The sequence below is a fragment of the Natator depressus genome, chromosome 1 (assembly GCF_965152275.1).
Source record: "Natator depressus isolate rNatDep1 chromosome 1, rNatDep2.hap1, whole genome shotgun sequence".
NCBI classification, from domain to species: Eukaryota; Metazoa; Chordata; order Testudines; family Cheloniidae; genus Natator; species Natator depressus.
In genome coordinates this window covers 297,618,474-297,645,551 of record NC_134234.1, presented here as the reverse complement: position 1 = coordinate 297,645,551, position 27,078 = coordinate 297,618,474, and the positions used below count along the sequence as shown (strand labels likewise).

The window sequence follows — 27,078 nt, the reverse complement described above, 5'->3', positions numbered from 1 at the left end:
AGTTCAGCGACAAACAATTGAGTGTGCTAAACTAGGAATTTAGTGTGATGATCAATAACCTCAGACAAAGTACACCTGCGACTGTAAACTCTACACTAGCAAATATTTTTGAATATTATAATCCATTATGCAGTGTACCTGTTGTAATTACTTATTCTATAGCAATTTCTCCTTACATTATTATTGTAATATTATGATTACCACGACTATATGCTGCTTTTAATATTTCTCCTCTTCTTCAAGCTATAAGAAAATAAGCCTTGACCTTCTGGTGTCCACCAGCAGCATAATAAATATCAAGTTAATTATTATTTATTGTTAAAGGATGTATTGCTTCCCTCTTACTTACAGAAGCTTGTGACCTGTGAGGCTCCCATCATATGACTGGGACCTCAATTTACATGCTTTTAGTATTAGATTAGTTAGTAATTGGAGATTCAAAGTGCTGTGTGACTTCTGCACCCTTGTTCTAAATTAAGACCTAGGTGTCCCATTTACACTGAGCTATTAAGCCAGGAGCTTGAACAAACTAGAGAGATTTCAGACTAGAGATATGTATGCAACATTCTTGGATTTTGTTTCCTTAAAAATAAGAGCATTTATGGGTCCATTTGTTAACCTTCTTTCAGAAGTAGTGTTAGGTGTGTTTGTGGATTTTTTTTTTTGAACTTGGAGTTTTACTGCTAATAAAAAAGCATGGAGTGTAAGTTACCTGTAAACACAATTTTATATATGGTGTTAGTGTTCATGAAAGATGTCCCAATTTATACTGTTTGCTAGAAGATTTATTATTGTTTGCGGGATACTGTAATGGTTAACGTGAAATGAAGGTCTTCTCCTTCAGGTTCTCCTCCCTTCTTCATGCCGCCTTCTCCTAAAGAACTGTTTCTATATGCCTCAGTAAGATGTCATTTCATTATATCAAGATGCTGTTGTGGGGTACCAAAGCCTGTTATAAATTTCAGTGTGTCCCTTGGATGTAATGTTAAAACATAGCTATTAATGAATTGGGTACCAAGCCTCTGCCTCCAAACAAACCATGTCAGCAATACATTTTTAAAAATAGTATAATTTTCACAAACTTGGTGTAAGTTTTAGAATGCTGTGGAATACAGTGATATTAATATAGCAACATCTATTTAAAATATAAGAGCGTGTATAATGTCACTGCTCATTAGAACAGAAGGCTGGGAGGCAACTGGCAGGCTGTAACTTGTGTGTCACTGACTTGCTGTTTGTCCTTGGGCAGATCAGCTTACTTTTCCATGCCTTAAAATCTCCATCTTTAAAATGAAGATAATACTCACTTATCTCACAGGGACCAGGGGTTGTGAGTTTTGATGAATGCTGACTTCGTATTTTGAAAGCTGTGTAAGCATAAGGTGTGAAATGCATCTACTCTTGGAGCCAGAGGCTCAAATTCCAACTGCATCGAACCCACCCTCCACCCTTATTGGGTTTCTTCACACGAAGATTTAGGCTATGTCTACATGCTGACCATTTATGTTGGCAAAATATATGTCACTCAGGGGTGTGACTCCCCCTGAGTGACATAAGTGACACGTCTCCCACCGACGTAAATACTGCTGCTCGTTGGGGGTGGTTTAATTATGTTGACAGGAGAGCTCCCTCCCATCGGCATAGAGCAGCTACACAAGAGATCTTACAGCAGCGCAGCTGCATCGGTACAACTGTGCCATAAGAACGGCCATACTGGGTCAGACCAAAGGTCCATATAGCCCAGTATCCTGTCTTCTGACAGTGGCCAATGCCAAGTGCCCCAGAAGGAATGAACTGGACAGGTATTCATCAAGTGATCCATCCTGTTGCCCATTCCCAGCTTCTGGCAACTGTAAGCTCTCCAGTTTAGACATAGTCTTAATGTGCAGCAAGCTAGGGTGTGAATGTTTCAAACAGCGGTATGTCAAAGCACACTATGGAACTTTTAGTGCATGGCAGCAGGGTCCACACAGTGAGTTAGTGCACATTAGGCTAGTGTGCTGTAGATTTACAACCTGCCTTTCTGTGCACTAAGTCTCCATATAGACAAGCCCTTAGGTAGATAAGTTGAGTACCAGACAGTGCACCTGTGGGAGTCTTTTAGATGAAACTTTATGTAGCCCTCCCCACCGCTTTCCTCCCTGGGTTACTTGGGAACAGGCAACGCTAACCTGTGTGCCTGGGCACCTGATATTGTTGACATTAAAGGAGATCCCGAGTATCCCAGTAGTGATGTTGGATACGTGGGAATCCTCTGTCCACCCCTCTACTGCAGTCTCTTTACTCCTAAAGGAATTTAAAATTGGCAGTGCCTCCACCTGGCTGGCCCCTGTACACACTCAATGGCGTGCCTTGGGAACCTTCAGGAATAAACCTATTGTTGTAATAGTAGTAACAATAATCTGTGGCATGGGTCTAAGTCAAAAATACCAATTACAAATAATATACATCCAATATGCTAATATTAGAGTTAACGCACCTTTACTTAAAGAAACAGAGTTTCTTAACTGACTGAGATTAAATGCCACTACTAATTTAAATCCACAGGGGACAGTTGAATAAAATCAATTAATAAATATAGTGTAGAGTAATAAATGAAACTTATCTAACTGGCATTTACACTGTCACCATTTACCCCACCCCGGAGTGCAGCTCCTTGGGATTTCAGAGTCCTAGACACTTGCGTGGACGTGCTTGAAGATCTGAAGCTGGAGACAGCACTCTGTTGGTTCTGTGTATCATCCCAGCAAGGCAACAAGCTGCACAACCCCTCTGAAGATTGGAGTTGGCCCAACCAAATGTCAGCAGCTCTTGGTCCTGGTCCGATAGGAAGATCACTCTGCCTCTTTTCAGACTCAGTCTCTCTGCTGTGCCCCTTCCCTTGCAAGTACTTTCCCAAACATGAGTAGGGGTTACTCACAGCTCCTTCATGGCAGGCCCACCTCAGTCAGCTCCAGGCACAGCAATAGTCTTTCCCCTGGCTCCAGTGAAGCCACAAACCATCTCTGCAGCTCCTTGCTCGATCAAAGTCCCAGCAGGATTTCTGCAGCAGCTCCTGGTATGGACAGGTGTGACAAGATTATGACTATCAACAGATGGCTTAGGCAGTGGTGCTATAAGGAGGGCTTTGGGATGTATGGCCACTGGGAGGCATTCATGGACGGAGGACAGTTCTCTCGGGATGGACTTCATCTGAGTAGGGAAGGAAATAGACTTCTCGGATGGAGGCTGGCACAACTGATTAAGAGAGCTTTAAACTAGGAATTTGGGGGAGATGGTTGGGAGATGTCCAGGTAATCTCCACGCCGGAATTTAGCATTGAGAGGAAAGAAAACTAAGTAAGAGAGGATACAGCCGTGGGTAGGAGGAAGGGCGGTGTAGATACCAGTCTAATAGGTTATACTGGCAGTAAAATGACCGTGCCTAATAGGGTACAGAATGTGAGTGAGGCCAAACAGCCAAAATTAAGATGTTTGTACACTAATGCGAGGAGCCTAGGTAACAAAATGGAGGAACTAGAGCTACTGGTGTAGGAAGTGAAACCAGATATTATAGCGATAACAGAAACATGGTGGAATAGTAGTCATCACTGGACTACAGGTATTGAAGGGTATGTGCTGTTTAGGAAAGACCGAAATAAAGGTAAAAGTGGTGGAGTAGCACTGTATATCAATGATGAGATAGAATGTAAAGAAATAAGAAGCGATGAAATGGATATGACTGAGTCCGTCTGAGTCCCAAAATTAAATTGGGGAAGAAAACTATTAGAGCCTCCCCTGGGATAGTGCTTGGGATGTGCTATAGACCGCCAGGATCTAATTTGGATATGGATAGAGCCCTTTTTAATGTTTTTAATAAAGTTAAATACTAATGGAAACTGTGTGATCATGGGAGATTTTAACTTCCCAGATATAGATTGGAGGACGAGTGCTAGTAATAAGAGGGCTCAGATTTTCTTAGATGCGATAGTTGATGGATTCCTTCATCAAGTAGTTGCTGAACCGACTAGAGGGGATGCCATTTTAGATTTGGTTTTGGTGAGTAGTGAGGACCTCATAGAAGAAATGGTTGTAGGGGAAAATCTTGGCTCAAGTGATCATGAGCTAATTCAGTTCAAACTGAACGGAAGGATTAACAAAAATAAATCTGCAACTAGGGATTTTGATTTCAAAAGGGCTGACTTTCAAAAATTAAGGAAATTAGTTAGGGAAGTGGATTGGACTGAAGAACTTGTGGATCTAAAGGCAGAGGAGGCCTGGGATTATTTTCAATCAAAGCTGCAGAAGCTATCGGAAGCCTGCATCCCAAGAAAGGCAGGAGTTGTAGACCAAGCTGGATGAGCAAGCCATCTCAGAGAGGTGATTAAGAAAAAGCAGAAAGCATACTGGGAGTAGAAGAAGAGAGGGATCAGCAAGGAAAGCTACCTTATTGAGGTCAGAACATGTAGGGATAAAGTGAGACGGGCTAAAAGTCAAGTAGAGTTGGACCTTGCAAAGGGAATTAAAACCAATAGTAAAAGGTTCTATAGCCATATAAATAAGAAGAAAACAAAGAAAGAAGAAGTGGGACCGCTAAACACTGAGGATGGAGTGGAGGTCAAGGATAATCTGGGAATGGCCCAATATCTAAACAAATCCTTTGCCTCAGTCTTTAATAAGACTAAAGAGGATCTTAGGGATAATGGTAGCATGACAAATGGGAATGAGGATATGGAGGTAGACATTACCATATCTGAGGTAGAAGTGAAACTCGAACACCTTAATGGGACTAAATCGGGGGGCCCAGATAATCTTCATCCAAGAATATTAAAGGAATTGGCACATGAAATTGCAAGCCCATTAGCAAGAATTTTGAAAGAATCTGTAAACTCAGGGGTTATACCGTATGATTGGAGAATTGCTAACATAGCTCCTATTTTTAAGAAAGGGAAAAAACGTGATCCGGGTAATTATAGGCCTGTTAGTTTGACATCTGTAGTATGCAAGGTCTTGGAAAAAATTTTGAAGGAGAAGGTAGTTAAGGACATTGAAGTCAATGGTAAATGGGACAAAATACAACATGGTTTTACAAAAGGTAGATCGTGCCAAACCCACCTGATCTCCTTCTTCGAGAAAGTAACAGATTTTTTTAGACAAAGGAAACACAGTGGATCTAATTTACCTAGATTTTAGTAAGGCATTTGATACCGTGCCACATGGGGAATTATTAGTTAAATTGGATAAGATGGGGATCAATAGGAAAATTGAAAGGTGGATAAGGAATTGGTTAAAGGGGAGACTACAACGGGTCCTACTGAAAGGTGAACTGTCAGGCTGGAGGGAGGTTACCAGTGGAGTTCCTCAAGGATCGGTTTTGGGACCAATCTTATTTAATCTTTTTATTACTGACCTTGGCACAAAAAGTGGGAGTGTGCTAATAAAGTTTGCGGATGATACAAAGCTGGGAGGTATTGCCAATTTAGAGAAGGACAGGGGTATCCTACAGGAGGATCTGGATGACCTTGTAAACTGGAGTAATAGTAATAGGATGAAATTTAATAGTGAGAAGTGTAAGGTCATGCATTTAGGGATTAATAACAAGAATTTTAGTTATAAGCTAGGGACGCATCAATTAGAAGTAACGGAGGAGGAAAAGGACCTTGGAGTATTGGTTGATCATAGGATGACTATGAGCTGCCAATGTGATATGGCCGTGAAAAAAGCCAATGTGGTCTTGGGGTGCATCAGGAGAGGTATTTCCAGTAGGGATAAGGAGGTTTTAGTACCGTTATACAAGGCACTGGTGAGACCTCACTTGGAATACTGTGTGCAGTTCTGGGCTCCCATGTTTAAGAAGGATGAATTCAAACTCGAACAGGTACAGAGAAGGGCTACTAGGATGATCCGAGGAATGGAAAACTTGTCTTATGAAAGGAGACTCAAGGAGCTTGGCTTGTTTAGCCTAACTAAAAGAAGGTTGAGGGGAGATATGATTGCTCTCTATAAATATATCAGAGGGATAAATACTGGAGAGGGAAAGGAATTATTTAAGCTCAGTACTAATGTGGACACAAGAACAAATGGATATAAACTGGCCACCAGGAAATTTAGACTAGAAATTAGACAAAGGTTTCTAACCATCAGAGGAGTGAAGTTTTGGAATAGCCTTCCAAGGGAAGCAGTGGGGGCAAAAGATCTATCTGGCTTTAAGATTAAACTCGATAAGTTTATGGAGGAGATGGTATGATGGGATAACATGGTTTTGGTAATTAAATATTCATGGTAAATAGGCCCAATGGCCTGTGATGGGATGTTAGATGGGGTGGGATCTGAGTTACCCAGGAAAGAATTTTCTGTAGTATCTGGCTGGTGAATCTTGCCCATATGCTCAGGGTTTAGCTGATCGCCATATTTGGGGTCGGGAAGGAATTTTCCTCCAGGGCAGATTGGAAGAGGCCCTGGAGGTTTTTCGCCTTCCTCTGTAGCATGGGGCACGGGTCACTTGCTGGAGGATTCTCTGCTCCTTGAAGTCTTTAAACTATGATTTAAGGACTTCAATTGCACAGATATAGGTGTGAGGTTTTTTGCAGGAGTGGTGGGTGAGATTCTGTGGCCTGCGTTGTGCAGGAGGTCAGACTGGATGATCATAATGGTACCTTCTGACCTAAATATCTATGACAGAGCGCCACACCAGCAGTCTGGCTCCTTTCCCCCCCGCCCCAAAATGGAGCCCACTGCCTGCTCTCCCCGTACTCCCTGGAAGAGGAAGTGTCTCAGCCTTTGCCTAAGGCATCATGGGAGTTGTAATCTCTAAGGCTAGATTGCAACACACAGGATCTTCCCAGCTGGAACACTCCCAATAAAGTTCAGAGGCCCCTCTAATAAAAGGGCCCAACAAATAAAAAATAGGGTCCGTGCATTCTACATAGACTTCAGAGATTCTATGGCACTTTCAATTAGATTAGGGGTTTGTGCTTTTGTCATTGCTCCAATATCCTTTCTTCTCACTATCATGCAGGATGCTACCGTCCAGTCCAGAGGTGGTTGCTACCCTCCAGTCCAGAGGTGGTTGCATTTCAGTGGCCTGAATATAGTTTGTGAATCATTTGCAAAGTAAAGTGCTATGCAAATGTAGATATTATCCTTTGATGAAAGGTGCTGCATAAATGGAAAGTATTATAAGTAGGAAATAACATTTAAAAATTCTGATGTCCACTGAAATATAGTTGTAATAAGCTGATTTCCCTTAACTGGTGCTTACTGTACATATAGTTTTAGTGAAATAACTATGATTATACCTGCCATTTCTAAACATTATAGGTCAAATTCCATTACCCTGCATTGGAGTTTTGCCAATTTACACCAGTGGAAATTTGACCCTGTGAGTTTAAACCTGCAGATAAAAAGGAAACTATCTTTAGTAATTAGTACCCGACCTAAAAGAATGTATCATAAATAAATGTTTTATACCTTGTTCTGATGCTGATGTCTATGCATGATCTTCATTCTTGTTAACGTCACTTATACCTGCCTAAAACCTTGGTGGATCCATTTTTGTCTTATGTCCATAAGCTAATATCACACAAGTCCTATTTGAAATAAATTTTTGTCTGCCTCTGTCTGGGTAGGAAATAAAAGAGGAATGAGGAAACACTGTTTATAATGAATAAAAATGGCATTTGATTTTTAAGCAGCTTTATAAATAGAAAACAGAGTCAAGGAGAGGTGGGTGAGAAAATAGTGAATCATTACAATTACTTTAGTGAAGCTGAATTCTTTGTCAGAAATTCTAGGTAGTCTTTAGATTAGCAACATAATTTGTAAATAATTATTGTGAATATAAATAAACTGAGGCTACACTGAGTGATGACAGGTTGATGAGAGCTCTAAGACAATGTGTTGTGAGGACTTCATTTCAAGGCATTGTGCCCATTTGTTGTGATCATCATAGATATATCCAATGTGAGCTGGAGAGCCCCAGAAGCTAATAGCTCATTGTTGGTGGAATGCTCCATATAAATGTCAAAGTACAGAGAACTGTAAGGTGGAGTCTAAAGTCTTTTCTGCCACAGATCAAGATACATGTCAGTTAGCACTGTAACAACAACATGACACCTGGAGCTCATTGAATATTTTCTGATGGAACACTTCCATTGGAAAATGCTGATTTGATAGAATCAAGACATTCTGCTGTAGCATAATGATTGTCAAAACTTTCAGTGGAAACCAGGTAGGCCGACTAGCCTTGTTTCCTGCCAGCCTGGGTGCTCCCTGCTTCCCAGAGCAGCTGGGAGAAAGCTGAAAAATTCCATTTTGGTTGTCCTGTGCCTTTTTAAAATTTTTTTTTTTAACTTTTCCTTCTGATTCAGGACAAAAGATTTTTTTCAAAATTTTCCACATGATGGAAATGCCATTTTTTCAACCAGCTCTGTTGGCGACTGTCTATTATGTCCTTGAAGAAGAGGTTAGCAGTCTCAAAGCTCTCTCAAGAGGCAGGTATTTGGTTGGACTGATGCCAACCTGACTGAGTACATTCACGAACTCTAAATCTGTCAAGCAAAGAGGCATGCTAGCAAATGACCTCCATTACATATTTCAGGGACAACATGAATGATACTTGATACACACTATGGTGGAATGGCTCTTCTAAAAATGGTGTCACTCTTCATGAGAAGTTGTAGTGCAAAGCATTCTTGATTCCTGTTTCAGAGTAAGAGCCTTATTAGTCTATTCGCAAAAAGAAAAGGAGTACTTGTGGCACCTTAGAGACTAACCAATTTATTTGAGCATAAGCTTTCGTGAGCTACAGCTCACTTCATCGGATGCATCCGATGAAGTGAGCTGTAGCTCACGAAAGCTTATGCTCAAATAAATTACTCCTTTTCTTTTTGATTCCTGTTGTATCCTAATAAGAGTATGGAATTGCAGTTGAATTACAATTTGCATATTGTGCTGTATTGCAAGATGTACATTGTACTTTACAATAAATATATGGCATTTAACTATATCAGCACCTAATATAAGTAAGTTCCACTGAACATACTCTTCTCACTGGTGATTCAGATTCTGGTCCCATAAAACCAGTGGCCCAAAAAATTTCATTAGCTTTAATGGGATCAGGATTGGGACCTCCCAGGAAATGGGAAGGAAGCTGGAGAGGAGGTGTTTTAGGAGAAATGTTGAATTTCTTACTTTTAACCTAAAACTGTTTTCCTCTTTCCTTAGCCTTCCTTGAATCCAGGAGAAAGACAGGTATCTGATGTAGTGCTTTTAAACCATTGGAGTATTAGGAATTATGAAGTGCAACGTGGAGACATTGTGTCATTAGTGTAAGTAATTTCAAATACATTCAATTCATATTTATGCACATCTTGAACCGTCAGCATTGTAATAGGTTTCATCTGTAATGCCACGTTGTATTTTTGCATGCTGGCAATAAAGCTATAGAGAAGATTGATCATATGAGCAACAAATGCATTATTATTGTAAATTTTCACCATACAAGAAATCTTCAAAGGGTTCATTATTTGCTTGAAAGGAGAAAAATGTCAAGTACTGTGTGTTGTTATATAGATGTTTAGAAGAACTGCCAAGAAAAAAAGACATGTGCAGTAAAGTATTTGAGATTTCTAATCAAGTAGAGTGATCAGTTCAATGATAATTATAGATCTGGAATACAGTAGGTAAAAAAAAAATACATGGATTAATGGAGTATATGAAGAGAGTATTTTTTTAAGTCATGTTGCTTTATGGATATATTTAATTCAGGAGGAAAAACCTTCTGTTTTCTTACTGTTTATCACATATCACAGTAACTTTTTTTTTTGGAAAAGTCTAACTACCACATTTAAGTTTAAGTAAGATCACAAAAACCAGACTTCTCTTTAAAGTACAACTTTATAAAAAACGGCTTATGAATTAGAAGATGGAGGCTTATGTATCAAGCCAAAAGGTGGCACTGTTTCTCTGTTGAAAATATTCAAGACCATTAGAGGACAAAAATTCCATTTCAGTCTTAATGTAATATAGAAATGGAATGTCAAAGTGTGTATCACTGACACAATGATATAATACATTCTCATAGTATATGCTTGGATGGCTTAAGCTTAAGGTTTTTAGTTTTATAAGTAAAATGCACAGTATATAGACTTCAACTGAACTTGTCTTCTAAAGCTAATTTCCTTAGATTCCTTAGGTTTACATCTGTTTTAATGAACCACGTTGTTATGGTTACCTGTCTACTGAGGTGGCAATTAATATCTAAATTTTACTACCAATTGTTTAAGCAAATATAAAAAAATCTACTCTAAGGCACGCTGTTCTTTTGTAGGATTATTTTGGATTTATTTTTCTGGTTCTTGAATGGGCTACTGCATTTTCTGACAGATTTTTCTAAATGCTTTGACTAAAGTAGTATATTATTCATATTTGAGACACCTTACATTTTATGGAGGGCCTCCAAATTAAGGCCAGTTTATTGATTGACTGAGTGGAAGCAGATTCTACATGTGTGTACGTACTTCTGCCCAAGTCATATCTTAGAGGTTACTTTAAATACAGTAGTGTATCTGGTTAGTAATTATTGGACTGAATAGAAGGTCAGTGAGTTTAACCAGGCACAAAGTGGAATAACAATGTTACACAGTCATTATGCTTTTAAAGGTTCCCTGCTAAAGTCTGATCCATCTGCATGGATTACTTTCATTTTGTCACACAGATGCCCTGTTTTCGAAACCTTCTTGTTACCAGCCTTTTACACGCTGGGTTATACAGTTGTGTCCTCATTACTCTTTTGTCTTCTGTTTGACAGGGTTGTTCCCTCAGTTAGTTGGTGGTGGAAAGAATATCCACCCATGTGGAAGAGGTCACATAGTAGCCATGCAGCTGTACTGAGTTTTTTTTTCTTGGGAAGTATACAGAAAGCACAGAATAGTGTGTTCAAAAGTCACTATGAGGAAAGCAAAGAGATGAAATTTAAGAAGATTCAGTATATTTTTTTATGTAGAAATATTAAAGGCTTCATATGTCATTACTTAATTTAGAGAATCTTTTATTATATGGGTTCATTAGAAATTGAGTTAAACTAGTACGCTGGCCTCTCCCTACTTCCTTCCAAATTTTGGAGAAGTTTAGATCCAAATTTTGTGACTTATGCCAATATATCATTATTCATTTTAAAGTCTGAGTATAACAATATGATGTGGTGAGCCTTGTATGATGTAGTATCCAGGTGAAACAAAATTGTGCAGGCACATGTTTATTAATTCTAGAGAATTAACTTCTGGTACGTGAGTCTCTTTTATTGAGTAAATGTGTTAATTTCTTTATCCTACTCATCTTGATTCCCCACCTACGGTTATATGATTCAGTGGTCACTACATATGCTGTGTGTGTGTAATTTTACTAGCTTATTCTTGCATTGAGTGTTTGATATGGGCATCGTTATACTGCTTGTTAGAGGACTCCTTTGGATTCCGAGATTACAGGTATGTGTCGCTACACAGTTTACAGAATCAGCAACTGCATGTACACCCACATGATACATAGTCACTGGTTGTAGATGAGATGCATTATACAGTGGCATCAATCCTTAAAAATATAAATTGACATACAGGGCCAGATTCTGGCTCTGGGTGTTGCTCTCCTGTCTTCAATGTGAATGAGTAACTGTGAGTTACTGATAGAAAAATTTGGTAGTAGACATGAAGTTTGTGTAGTTTGAGGCTTGTAAACCTAATGTGATTTCATAGTTTCCTTTTTAGTTTTAATCCATGCTTATAGATGGATGTGCAACCTGTGTTAGATATATATTAGGGCTGTCAAGCGATTTAAAAAAAATAATCGAACTGTTAATAATAGAATACCATTTTTAAATATTTTTGGATATTTTCTACATTTTCAAATATATTGATTTCAATTACAACACAGAATACAAAGTGTACAGTGCTCACTTTATTTTTGAGTACAAGTATTTGCACTGTAAAAAAAAAAAAGTATTTTTCAATTCATCTAATACAAGTACTGTAGTGTAATCTCTTTATCATGAAAGCTGAACTTTCAAATGTAGAATTATATACAAAAAAACCTGCATTCAAAAATAAAACAATGTAAAATTTAGACCCTGCAAGTCCACTCAGTCCTACTTCTTGGTCAGCCAATTGCTCAGACAAACAAGTTTGTTTACATTTGCAGGAGATAATGGTGGCCACTTCTTGTTTACAATGTCACCTGAAAGTGAGAACAGGCGTTCTCATGGCACTGTTGTAGCCGGTGTCACAAGAAATTTACGTGCCAGATGTGCTAAAGATTCATTTGTCCCTTCATGCTTCAACCACCGTCCCAAAGGACATACATCCATGCTGATGATGGGTTCTGCTTGATAACAAGCCAAAGCAGTGTGGCCCAACGCATGTTCATTTTCATTATCTGAGTTGGATGCCACCAGCAGAAGGTTGATTTTCTGTTGGTGGTTCAGGTTCTGTAGTTTCCGCATTGAAGTGTTGGTCTTTTAAGACTTCTGAAAGTCTTAAATTCTCCACACCTTGTCTCTCTCAGATTTTGGAAGACACTTCAGATTCTTAAACCTTGGGTCAAGTGCTGTTGCTATCTTTAGAAATCTCACATTGGTACCTTCTTTGTGTTCTGTCAGATCTGCAGTGAAAGTGTTCTTAAAATGAACAACATGTGCTGGGTCATCATGCGAGACTGCTATAACATGAAATATATGGCAGAATTTGTGGCTAAAACAGAGCAGGGGACATACAATTTTCCCCCAAGGAGTTCAGTCACAAATTTAATGCATTATTTTTTAACCAGTGTCATCAACATGGAATGGTGGCCGAAGCATGAAGGGGCATAAGAATGTTCAACATTTTTGGCACGTAAATACCTTGCAATGCTGGCTACAAAAGCGCCATGCAAATGCCTGTTCTCACTTTCTGGTGACATTGTAATTAAGAAGAGGGCAGCATTATCTCCTATAAATGTAAGCAAACTTGTTTGTCTTAGCGATTGGCTGAACAAGAAGTAGGACTGAGTGGATTTGTAGGCTCTGAAGTTTTACATTGTTTTGTTTTTGAGAGCAGTTATGTAACAAAAAAAAAATTTACATTTGTAAGTTGAACTTTCATGACAAAAGTTTGTACTACAATACTTGTATGAGGTGAATTGTAAAATACTATTTATTTTATCATTTTTACAGTGCAAATATTTGTAATAAAAATACCCTTTGATTTCAATTACAATGCAGACTACAATATACAATTTTTTGTCAGAAAGGCGTCACAGTGCAATGAAGTTTGAGACCCCCGTGATATAACCATATACTTAACACTCTATAACGTATAACAATAATTATTTAACATTTGTCATTAACCATATATTCAATATTTAACCTTTAATAATTAAACATTAGACAATTTAACAGTTAAACACTTAACATTAATCATCCAGTAAGCACTGGCCAGGCGGTTACTAGATGGGTAGGGGAAGATCTCACTCAGACCACAGAGAACCAGCTTTATTTACAGACAAAATCCACACATTCTAGGAATAAAAAGGTAAAATGGAAGATTAGACTTACACTCCTTCCCTTTGTGTCCCTCTTATTAATCTATTAAATGGTCCTTCTGTTCTGTCAGTAACAGAGTGCTGTCTGCTCCAGCCAGTGGCTTCCTTCCTGCAAGCTGCTGGCTATTTCTGGGGTGAGGAGCTGCCACTGAGGTGAACACTGGTTTCTGGTGGCAGATATGAAGCCCGCTTGGCGGCTGCTGCTGCTGTGGTGGCCTCCTGCTGGCTGGGTAGCTGGAACAGCTGTTGTCCAGGACCACCTTGGAATTCCATGATTGCTGCTGCTTTTATTGCTCCTTTACAAGCAGCTGCTTCTTTGCAGAGTTCTGCTGCTGCTGCTTCTGAGGTGGCTTCTTCCTTGCAGGTATCTCACAGCTTCTTGTTCTTCCTCAAGGTCCCGATCCCACTACAAATTTAGCCTTTTGGCTGTCGCTCTTGTATACTCATTGGCTGAGCCTGAGTGACCAATCAGCTTTCAGAGATTAGCATATGTGAATTCGGCCCTGCCCAGTCACATGTGCCTACACATAATGGGAAGTTTCATATATTCCTATGGGCTCCTATACATTCCTATGGGATTTTGCTGAAATATTCCCCATCGGAAGTGATGCACTATTGTATCTCTATTACATCATCTGGAAATGATGCAACACTGTTCCCCTATTGCACCATCCCTATACATTCCTATGAGGCTTCTATGTACTCCTATGGGATTTTGAAGAGTCATTCCCCACAGGAAGTGGAATTTACCATTGCATCACAGGAAGTGAAATTATTACATCATAGGTAATGGCTCCCTGTGTCTCTTAGAAATGGAATCCTCCACTACATCATCCCCATATCTAAAATTTTGGTCAGCCATTTTGGATTTTCTAAATTTAAACTATTGTTAATTCCTATCTATTAAAGCTTTAATTTAAAAACTTATTACTGTTTTAAGCATTCCAAAAGGGTCCTGATTCAATCACCACTCTATAATTGTCCAGCTAAGAGAATTATAACTTTTTCTGATTTTTAAATCCTTTCTGAGGTTTTTCTGCAAGTTTTTATTAAAGGTGTTTATGAGGTAATTCAGACTGCTAGAGGCAAAGATCTTTTTCTGCAGTGCATATGTTAAAACATAAACAATGCCGTTCCCCCCTCAATCTCATCTAAGCAGAGCATAAATCCTATACAAGGTGAGCCAAATTTTCAAAACCATGTTTGTCGGTTCAAATTTAGGAAAAATGAATTCAACCATCACTAAAATTTGGCCCTTAACTTGGACATTACTGAATTACTAGGCTGTAATTTAAAATGAATAAGGTCTAATGACAGATTTTTTTCTGGTAATTAAATGAATCTGAAGTAGGAATATGAAGTAAATTCATTGTGTGTGTGATACATGTGGCTTTCTGCCATGGTGCTTTCCTTGCATATTTATGTTGGGTAGCCTGTATCTAAAAATATAAAGCTTTGTTTTTGTTTTTTTTTTTTAAATGCATCTAGGTTATCTTCAGTGGTTAGAATCCAAGAACTTCATTGATGTGTACACAATTAAAAAAAAGAGGTCATATTAATGGTAAAATAGTCCCTGATCCTGCAATAGGTATCATGGTGACTTCTGTGCAGGTAGAACTCTGAACCTGTGTGGAACACCACTGAAATTAATAGGCTCCACTCACACATAGTGTACTGCAGAATTGGAGCCTATTTTGCCATGATGCCGAGTGTAGGTTTGGGGATATCTTGTGTAATATTTTTATTTAAAAAGACGTTGCCAAGGAATGATTTATAACACTAACATTTACTTTACATGTGTTTGTTGACAATCTCTGGTGACTGGCAATGAAATTTCCCCTCCTCTCTTCCAGAGTTACTGGTATTTTTAATTTATTGTGGAAAAATATGGTTGGAACATTTGCTTTGGAGCCTTCTCCAGTGCGCACACTTAGAATTAGTTTTATACGGGCATGGCAAGAAAAAAAAGGGTAGGTCAAATTTTGGGATGAGTAAACTTGACATTATACTTTTTGAATTCAAACTTTAAAAACAGCAGACATATAACATATTTTAATATAGATCTCTCTGTCACAGCTTCTTGTACTACTACATTCAGTTCACTAATGGCTGGGACAGTTTGACTCAGCTTAGTAGTGGAAATAGCATTGCTCTATTCCAAATGCTGAATGTAGAAACTAAATTAACATTCAAAATGTTGTGCTTAATTTACACACTTAAAAACTGCTCATTTTACAGTGACTTACGACTAAGGAAGCAGATTATAAACCTAGGCATGCAAATGAAATCTTAAAAAAACATTGTGTGCACACTTGGATTCCAGTTGAGCAATTTTCAGGAGCGCTATCTAAAGTGAAAAATGAAACTTCCTATAGTTACAGCATGAAGTCATCCATATTGACTGCTAAGGTGCTTCTAAAGGTTTGAAATTAAACCTTCTAAAAGACTGAAATTGAAGTGGACAGAACACTAAAATATATATTATAAGGGACAACCCTGGAAATATTGAAATAAATGATCTAAAAGATCTTGTTGATGTGTAATTTATATAATTATATAACCTTTACTAGGCTTAGGAAATAAGTTAATGAAAATATTTACATAACACCATTTATCTGGAAACTTTCCCAAATAGTCAGCATTATGTACTTCATGTCCTGAACTACTGTGAAATATTGATGTGCACTACTCCATAGCTTGTGTTTCCCCGCATACTGTTAGTAGCTGCATTTCAATACTCAGTAAAGTATTGAGGAGGGTAATAATTATTAAATAAATTATAACAATACCTAACTCTTATATTGAACTTTTTTTTGTAGCTCCTGAAATGCTTTACAAAGGAGGGCAGTATCATTATCTCTGCTTTACAGATGGGCAAACTGAGGCAGAGAGGCATAGCAACTTGCTCAATGTCACTCAGCAGGCCAGTGGCTGAGCTTGAAATTCAAACCAGACCTCCTAAGTCCCAGTCCAGTGCACTGTCCACTAGGCCACACTGTGTCTGGCTGTAGTCTAAGCAGTTTATAGATATTTCCTAATGAATTCTAACAAAACCTCTGTGATAAAAGTATGTAGATAGCATATTTGAAATATTGAGTATTATAATACTATATACATTTTACCGACAGGGAAACTGAGGCAGGGAGATTTTTCTTGTTTGCGGCTCATGTAGCATGAGTTTCAAAGTCTTCTAGTCTACAAACTCCCAGTCCCATGCTTAATCCACTACACCACTCTGCTGCCTGTGATTCCATTTTGTATATCAGTTTATCAAGCACTTTGGGCTCCTGTTCAAATGTACACTTTAAACAGTAACTAAAGTTATTCTTTAATACAACCGTCAGATCATTGCAGTAAATTGCAGCAACTATTTAACAGTTTACATCAAATATGCATGACTAATTAGGTGAGGAAATGAAGAATCTTGTAGAATTCAAGCTATAGATGGAATTTTAGGTATGCAGAAGCCAAACCTGTGACTAATTTAGCTTAACTACTTACATGGGAGCAAATTCGTAATTAAGAAAATAACAACTATTACCTTGTTTGGACTTGCCGAGAAAAAGATAAAATATGAAAAAAGACCATTTTTAATAAAAGTAAGAATATTTTACTAGGCAAACACACGAGCTGTACTGCCTGTAATAGAAAAAATTCATCATTTATAACCTTCTGAGTCATATGTTCACTAAACACGTCAATTCACATATAACTAAACCTATGAGATTGTCTGTCTGGTTTTTTTTTTTATTTTTGAGATATGACTATTATACAACATGATGAAATTCTGTTTCATCTAGGAGCTTTATACAGTAAATTTAGATAGATAATTGCCTCAACATGGCCTAGATAAAATTTGATTGTGACTTCCATGCTTTTGAGAGTCTTGCCCATACACCAGAATCAACTCAACATTAATTTTGTGATTTTAAAAATATAGTATTTGGGAATCATTTGAAGGCACAAAGATGCTGAATGTAAAGATGCTGAGTCTCTTGTGAAATCATCATAATATAGAGTTGTATGAGTGTTTTTTTTACGGTTATTTTGCTTGTCAAATACTTCTGGAGATAGTCAGAGTACATGGAACCCTGGCCATTCTGCCCCTGTGTGATCTCCTATGTCTCTATAGATATGTCTACACTGCACCTGGGAGTGAGCCTCCCAGTCCAGCTCCACAGAGTTGTGGTGACAGGGCTCATGGTAGCCTGCTAAAAATAAAATATGTAGACATTGTAGCTCAGGCTCTCAAGTCTAGGGGTGGGAGTGGAGTGGGCTTGAGAGTCCAAGCTCTAGCCCGAACTGCAAAGTCTACACTACTGCTTTTAGCATGCTAAGGTGAACCATGTTAATGCAAGTCTCTGGACCTGAGCTGGGAGGCTCACTTCTGGATGCAGTTATACATATATCTGATATACTTGTACCAGTTTGTGTATATTTGTTACAGGTGTGTTTGTGACAATCTCTGTCGCTCTCTATCTGACTTCTTTCCACAGGTCAGAATTTCTAAAGGTAGTTGCTATGGTCAGACAAATGGTCACAATTATTAAATCCCAAACACTTTGAAATAAAGTTGAAATTTATGATACAAACTGAGAAATGTGTTAGGCCTTGTAAATTTCATGGAAACCAACATTTTGAGTGTTCAAATCATGAATTAACAAAAGTTTCCTTCCTTGTCATCAGTTTCCACCACCCCCTATATAATGTTCATAAAAGCCTATATATTTTACAGTTATTTTATTAATGAGTCTGTGCCTAAGAAGTAAAAAAAGATAATCCATGCAAATGTATTTATTGAAAGGTACATTGAATTTTGATCAACCATTGCTACTCTGAACAGTCATTCATTTTATTTTTAGCGTACTACCATGAGTTCTGTCACCACAACTCCCAAGACTGGGAGGCTAAAGAACCTATATAAATCTAAACTTAGCATTTAGAATGCAGTGTGATGATCATAGTTTATGCTTTATTTCTTAAGATTTCAGAAACTTTTTTCCTGTCTCAAATATTGAACTAGAATACCTCTGCTTGACCTTCTGGAGTCTGCCTATTTCTGTTCTATTATTGTTTGTATTTAGGGCTCAATATATAGTCTTCTCGGATGCCGGACATTGCATGAAGAAGCTGTGCTGACATAGAAGTGAAATAATCACTTTACTTTTTGGGTCTTGGTGACCTCAAAAGATCCTCCTCTTTTCTTCTCTTTCTTTGGCTGGAGACAGAATTTTCATTGTTTTTTCCTGATAAAAATCATGTGTGTAATTCTACTTTTATTATCTTATCTACTTTATGGTCTTTTCTTAGATTAGATATTATACTGTATATTACAGGTTTTATAGAGTTGGGGAAAGACAAACCTATTGTACCTTGTATTTGTAAAGTGGGTAAATTCTGTTTCCCAAATAATGTTTTCAAGTACAGTACACAATCCTGGGTTTCATTAAAAAAAATATGTTAGAAGCAGGCGTGCTCTAGACAGGCAATTTTTGTTGTACTGTGGAAATTGAAGTTACAGAGGGGAAAAGCTGCCCCAATTAGTCTTCCCTCTTCCTCCTTTCCTCCGGCCAAATGAAGTGAGCAGGCTTTACCAGGAATATCACTTGACTTGATTGCAAGAATCTTTCCTTATGAGTGGAAGGCTGGATTCCTTGAGCCAAAAAGTACCATATGTATGGACATGCTGTGTTTAAAGATTTTTTTAAAGTTCACAATTAATCCTTAGAATTGAAAAGGAGGTAGTCTGTTTCCTGTTAGGTTCCTGTTAGGTGCGGAAATGAATTGTAGATTTAGAAAACCTGATGAAAGGAATGACTGTAATGGAATAATTTGTGGAAAGATCCACTTTCATAGCATGACAGACGGAACGTATGCCAGCCAGTGAGACCACCATATTGTGTTCTGTTTTATTTCAGTTCTTGTACTTGACTGGTCATCCAGGTATCTATTTGCCACTTACTGAGAAAAGTTAAATAGTAAATTATCACTGGTTGCAATTTTTGTTATCTTATTTGTTAGCATACATTACGGGTTGATAAATAACCGTCACTTCCATGGTTAAGCTCATGTGGGGCTGGCTGAAGCAAGCACTTTGCCTGTTGTTGAAGCTGACCAGAACATACCAATCAATATTGATAGAAGAAGCAATTGTCTTTCTACTGCAGCAACATCTGTTAGATAAAATGATTACATCAGTCATTTGGTATAATAGGTGTAATATAACAGAGAACAGAACTTTGTAAAAGGATCAATATCCTCTACTTCAAAAATAAATGTTGAGGCACTGTAGCAACAAGAAATGATTACCTTTATTAGCCTTATTCCAATGATATCCCTTAAATAAGGGTATGTCTACACTTATTGTGGATGAATGCTGCGGTCAATAGCGAAGACCTGCTAAATTGACCGCAGATCGCTCTCCCTTCTCTGGTACTCCACCAGAATGAGAAGCATAAGGTAAGTTGATGGGAGAGTGTAAACACTGCAATAAGTTGACCTAAATTACATCGACTCCAGCTACGCTATTTACGTAGCTGGAGTTGCGTAACTTAGGTAGACTTAACCCCGTAGTGTAGACCTTCCCTAAGTATACGGACCTGAGTTTGATAGCCAAAAATTCCTGTTAAAATATATGACTGTGTATACTAATTACCAACGTGTGTATATTTGTTTATGGCTGGCTAACTTCTTTACTGGGAGATCGCAGGCTGCAATCCTCATCCAACTAAAGTACTGCTAATGCAGTGGCTGAAGTGTGCTGGAAAAACTATCATTTATTATCACAGTGTGTTTAGTTATTGCTATTATTGCGTGTGTGTGTACAGTTTTTATTCTCTCTTTAAAAGGTAGCAATGGGTAAAAAATAAAGTTTTGAACAGGTATACTAGATATAATACAATTATTTCACTTGGTATTTCTACACAGACTGACACCTGTAGACTAATTCAGTCATAACCTCTGGAAAAACTCCCATTGACTGACAGGGTCAGAATTTCACCTGAGGTTTTTATAACCTCATGTGTACAAATGCGCACTTGCCATTACAAAGATTTTGCTTCTGACCTGACTGTGCTCACACTGAAATAAATGGGAGTTGTGCTGTTGTCTTCCATGGCAGTATTCAGTTGTGAATGAAAAATAAAAGGATAAGGGTTATATTAAGTTCCCACCAGAAATGTAATTGATTCTAGGAAGTGGGATAGAGGAGAGAAAAAAATTAGGTCTGTATGTGACCATTTGTATGAGCTCATATAAATGTTATAAGGTGACCAGGTACCATGGTGGTGGGAGCAATGTAAATATATAGGGAAGACCAGCAATTTTCTAAATCTAACTTGTGAAATGAAATCAGGTTCTTATTCTTTTTGGTCTCCTTTAATTTTTTGTCAGTATGTGGGGGGAAAAAATCCAAAGAAATCTACAAATGAAGTAACTTTTACTATTCTTTCTCTTATTCAGTGGAATAGTAAGCAATATAGAATGGGGTTTTCTCTCTTGTTCTTGATGACCAGCAGTCATAGTATTTTGAAGATAGTGGGTCTAAATGGGCAGCCAGCTGTTTGAAATATTGCAGAGATTACACCTGTGATTTGACTGGCTGGAAAGCCATCTGTGATCCTGTTGCTGTGGCTGACTTACAGCATGATGGTTGACTACTCTTTGGAAGTCATGTTGTGCAAATGGAGTTTAAAAGCTGTCCTGATTTAGAAAGATGTCATTTTTACTTTTTGAAATATTTATAATTTAGATCCTAGGAACTTGCTTTGATTTCAGAGGAGCCTAATGCTATATAAATGCCTGCTGTGCTGTATGTACAGTAAGGTAACAGAGTACACATCTTAGACATTTTTTTATCCATATAAAGAATGTGGGTAATTTGGTAGCAGAATTTTTAAAATCAGATAAACCAATAAAATGCTCTGCTGCAGCCAAGTGTGTACAGATTATTTATATAGGGGCACTGGTATGCAGGTACCCTGTTAAAAGTTGTTTACTTCAGTATAATGGATAAAGCATACTGTGAAGCCATCTGGAATGGCTCAAGGGCATGAGTACCAAACTCAGGGCAGACTGTTAAGAAGCCGGACACAGACTCCAAACAGGTTGGGAGTTCTGTACTTAGATTTTGCCAACCAAGTATCAAGTGTAAACTCCCCAGGCACTGTAATAGGCTAACCATGGAGTCACAGTCAGTTGCCTTGGGTATTCTGATCTATCTTGCCACCCAGGCACTCTTTCTTTTATGATAGATGGTCCCTCACACCAAAAATCACAATTATTCAGATTATTCCCAATTAGAAAGGACCAGTCACTTACCCCAGATTAACTGCAATTTAGATCTTACACCAAAGAAAATGCCTGTAGCCAATCCTATGATTAACTAAAGATTTACTAAAGATTAAGATTAATTTACTAAAGATTTATTAAAGATTAAGAAAAAGAAATGAGAGTTTTTTACAAGGTTAAAGCAGATAAACATACACACAATGAGTTAGTTTTATGTTTAAAAAGGTGTTAGAAGCTGCTGTAATATGCAAACTGTATATGTTCTTTAGGGCTGACCCAGGCTCAATAGCTGGGGGTTCCTTTCTTATGCTTAGAAAAATTGCCCTCCCAAAATCCAAGCAGTATAGAGAGACAATTTCTTCTTGTTGGCTGATTTTTATTTGCTTCCCCACAGAGCTCAAACTGATGGGATGTGTTCATGCTAATGTCTCCTCTTCATGGAGGGGTGGGGGAAGACTGCAATTAACAAAGTCTTTGTTCTTTGTTTCAGAATGGCTCATTTGGTTTCAGTGGCCGTTCTTGGTGGGCAGGACCTAGCACCTTCTGTAGGAAGCAAGCATTTTACATTAATTAAAGCTTCTTTCCTGTTTCATGACTCAAACAATTACAGAGGATTACAATGCAAGCACTTATTATTACCTTATAATGTGGCGTGTACAGGTATTATAAGTGAGATTCATACATGCAGCATCCTACAAGTGTTTCATAAAGTCTAAACACATTTTTATAAATTTAGCATGTGTTTTAATAATGGTAACATACAGGTGACCCAGACTGGTTCCAGCTATATGTTTGTCAGTGCTCAGTTGAGTCCCAGGGACCTTGGCATGAGCTGGCACCTGGTCTGCCAGAGTGTCACACACAATCCTGCACTCAGACTGGCAGCTAAAATGAGTACTTCAGCAACAAATTGAGGATTTCAGTGCCCATAGGAGTATGTGGTGGTCAGTTTAGGTGCCCAGATAAAAAAACCCACAATAAATAGTAGCTTTTTATATTAGAATAATAAGGGGAACGTTGACTTTTTTCTCTACACCTTTGTAGACCTTTGTTAAGGGCCAGATTCAGTCCTGCACTGAGCTCCTGCAAGTGCTGGAGAGGGGCCTGAAGTGGGGCAGAGAATCTGGTCCTAGGGGGTTACTTAAAATATAGAAAAGCTATAAATTTGCCTCTTTATTATAATAAAATTCCTGGAGTTTTCTTATTTTAAATATTCCTTTTAGCTTGTTACAGAAGGAGCATGGGCCAAGATCTTCCCTCCTTCACTAGATCCATGGGAGGAAACTAACTCTGTGTACATTTGGGTGAGAGGGAGGGAAGTCTATCCTCTCTGTGGCCCCTAAACCATGCTGAGCCCCACAGCTACCTGAATAGTGATCTGTGCTCCAGGATTGGCTCTGTGTGCCTCTGACAGCCCCACCCCTCTGCATTGTGGTGAACCATGTTACTGGGGTCAACCCCAGCTCCAGCTGCCCTCTGCAGAAAAGATTATACAGCCTTCAGTGGCATAGCACCCTTCCACGTGGAGAGGAAGTGAAGTATGTGGTTGGAGAGTCTCCTTTGCGCAGGTATCTAAGGGTCAGGAGCTCGGCTTTGTCCTTCACTGATTGTTCCAGGGTGCTAATACCCTCCTGCATATACATGAACTGCCATGTTTTTTCTGTGCAATGTAGTTGTAGCTGTATGAGGCCCATGATATTAAGAGACCAGGCTTCTGTTTGCCAAAAGCTGGGAATGGATGATAGATCACTTGATGATTACCATGGGCAGCGTGTATCATAGGCTGGGGGAGGCTAAGCCTCCCCAAATAGCCCCGCCTGGCCGCGACCACGCTCTGCCCCAAGGCCCCCTCCTGCTTGCTGTTTCCCTCTTGGCCCCAGCCCAGGGAGGCTGCTTCCTTTCAGGGAAGTGTGCTAGGGATGGATGGCTTGGGCTGCTCAGCACTTGGGGGCCCCTGGGCACTTGGGCTGCTTGGGCCATGGCACCTAGTGCTCAGGGGGGCTGGAGGTGCTGGGGCTGTCTGCCCTGTGCTCAGGGGAGTCTGGGGGTGCTGGGGCCATGGGGCCTGGCACTCCAGGGCTGAAGGCCCAGGGGTGGGCGGGAGGGGGGGCTGGCAGCGACGGGGGGGCCTCTTGCATGTGGAGGCTGGTAGAAAGTGATTTTGGGAGGCAGTCACATAGCACTACAGGTTGCAGGACTCAACTGCCTACCTTTTGGGCTCTGGATCGGAACCCCTACTCACTCTCTGATGAGGCTGGAGGCAAAAAGCCTATCCCTCATACTAGAGGCTCAGGACTAAGAAGTTCCCATATCCCAGAGAATCTTGACTCTGGGGCTTTGGTTGGGTGAAGACTGAAGCTCTTTACAGAGCAGTGGAACTAGCCTTTGTTGGACTCTTTACATACCTTGGAAAGGGTGGGAAGCAACTTGTGTGCCAGATGGAGGGCTGAGTCGCAGAAAGATCACCACAGGACGGGAGCAGCTATCAACAGGGGCCACAGAGCCAGAATGTCATGTCCTTGCCCAACCACTAGGTGGTACTAGTGGGGAGCAGACCTCTTTACAGGTGTATATATGGAAATTGCCAAAAAAGTATCTAAAATTAAATTCTGAGCTACTCAACTTCTATCTTACCATGCAGTTTCATCATTGAAAAACTCTGTTGTATATCTCACGTTCTATAACCTGTGCTTGTGATCTTAATGTTCCTCTTAAGCATAATCTGAGATGCTGCCTTCTCAAAGCATTTAAGTCCTAGTGGTGCCAATGAATCTCCAAGTGCAAAGATCTGCTCACAAAGAGCAGCTTCCTGGATTGTGGCCCAGTTGTTCCTCCTTTTCATTTATTTTAAACGACTTAAGAATTAAATTCAAAATAAAAAAAATCTGTCTATATGTAAGTACCACTACAACAATCCAGTCTGAAGACTGTCCCCCGAAAAAGGATGGAAAAAATGGAACATCTTTTCCTAGCGATGATAACCCTTTTGAGATCACCTCATTTGTTCTCGTTTCTGTGAATTTACTCTCCTCTGAAGCATGTCAGTCCCTTGATATCAGGGTTTGCATTTTCCATTGCTAAATTGCTACACAAAATATATTAAAATATTCTGGAAAGGATGGCTCCAATGGCACCGAAGGGTTAATGAAGAAATGCATGTAGAGGGTTTATAATTTGGTTCACTACACTCGGAAGCTAACATGGAGTAATCTCACTTAAGCAACGAAGCATGAACTTTTAAACAAAATACTCAGGTGACTTTTAACAGGAAAACAGTAGTTCCCTTGAGGTAATGCTGCTATAAGAATGGAATTGCTTCTACAGTTTGTAGGTTTAAAAAAAATGGATCCTAATAATGTTTTAGTCATGTTTATACGGTTTGTTGGTTTTCTTTCCATACAATCATAAAAATACTGATCTGATATATATCACTATATGTGATATTTCTTCACACAGTACATTATTCCAGAAATGACTTAATAATTTACATATCTTCAAAGTCTGTTGCAGCTGACCTCATATCTTTTAGATGAGAAACAAGCTTCCCTTAGCATCATTGGCCCATTGTAGGCAGGAGCTCACATCTCAATAGTGAATGAAATGATCAGTTGTGTGTGTATAGGCCATGAAAGTGAAGGCATCCAGCTTATGTTTGATGCAATAGAAAAGGGGGAACCAGTGGAGGTATGCAGCAGCAGCATTTTCAATGGATATGAGTGGGGGAAGAATTTGTAAAATTTGAATTTCCCAAGGCCAGAGAAAAGGATGTTTCACTAATTGAGTGTGAGATGATAATGTGGATGACAGTTTAGCTTTGTGGATGGATAAGAGGCTGTATCTCAGAGAGATTATGCAGAAGCTTTCGTGAGCTACAGCTCACTTCATTGGATGCATACTGTGGAAAGTGTAGAAGATCTTTTTATATACACACAAAGCGTGAAAAAATACCTCCTCCCACCCCACTCTTCTGCTGGTAATAGCTTATGTAAAGTGACCACTCTCCTTACAATGCGTATGATAATCAAGGTGGGCCATTTCCAGCACAAATCCAGGGTTTAACAAGAACGTCTTGGGGGGGGGGTAGGAAAAAACAAGGGGAAATAGGTTACCTTGCATAATGACTTAGCCACTCCCAGTCTCTGTTCAAGCCTAAGTTAATTGTATCCAATTTGCAAATGAATTCCAATTCAACAGTTTCTCGCTGGAGTCTGGATTTGAAGTTTTTTTGTTGTAATATCGCAACTTTCATGTCTGTAATCGCGTGACCAGAGAGATTGAAGTGTTCTCCGACAGCCTCAGAAACAATTCTGACATCATAATCAAAAAGGCTGACAAAGGAGGTGCTGTTGTCATCATGAATAGGTCAGAATATGAACAAGAGGCTGCTCGGCAGCTCTCCAACACCACTTTCTACAAGCCATTACCCTCTGATCCCACTGAGAGTTACCAAAAGAAACTACAGCATTTGCTCAAGAAACTCCCTGAAAAAGCACAAGATCAAATCCGCACACACACACCCCTGGAACCCCGACCTGGGATATTCTATCTACTACCCAAGATCCATAAACCTGGAAATCCTGGGCGCCCCATCATCTCAGGATTGTCTGGCTATGTAGACTCCCTCCTCAGGCCCTACGCTACCAGCACTCCCAGTTACCTTCGAGACACCACTGACTTCCTGAGGAAACTACAATCCATCGGTGATCTTCCTGATAACACCATCCTGGCCACTATGGATGTAGAGGCCCTCTACACCAACATTCCACACAAAAATGGACTACGAGCTGTCAAGAACACTGTCCCTGATAATGTCACGGCTAACATGGTGGCTGAACTTTGTGACTTTGTCCTTACCCCTAACTATTTTACATTTGGGGACAATGTATACCTTCAGATCAGCGGCACTGCTATGGGTACCCGTGTGGCCCCACAGTATGCCAACATTTTTATGGCTGACTTAGAACAACGCTTCCTCAGCTCTCGTCCCCTAACGCCCCTACTCTACTTGCGCTATATTGATGACATCTTCATCATCTGGACCCATGGAAAAGAAGCCCTTGAGGAATTCCACCATGATTTCAACAATTTCCATCCCACCATCAACCTCAGCCTGGTCCAGTCCACACAACAGATCCACTTCCTGGACACTACAGTGCTAATAAACGATGGTCACATAAACACCACTCTATACCGGAAACCTACTGACCGCTATTCCTACCTACATGCCTCCAGCTTTCACCCT

At 39.3% G+C, this 27,078-nt stretch overlaps 1 protein-coding gene across 3 annotated transcripts in view; it reads left to right on the top strand.

The window, feature by feature from the left end:
* Window positions 1-27,078, top strand: part of IMMP2L (inner mitochondrial membrane peptidase subunit 2) — an 811,025-nt gene that overhangs the window by 37,983 nt on the left and 745,964 nt on the right. For all 3 annotated transcript variants that reach the window (XM_074942240.1, XM_074942241.1, XM_074942242.1), the window contains one exon: window positions 9,204-9,307. In XM_074942240.1, the coding sequence (XP_074798341.1) occupies window positions 9,204-9,307 (104 nt within the window). The remainder of the gene's footprint in view (window positions 1-9,203; window positions 9,308-27,078) is intronic.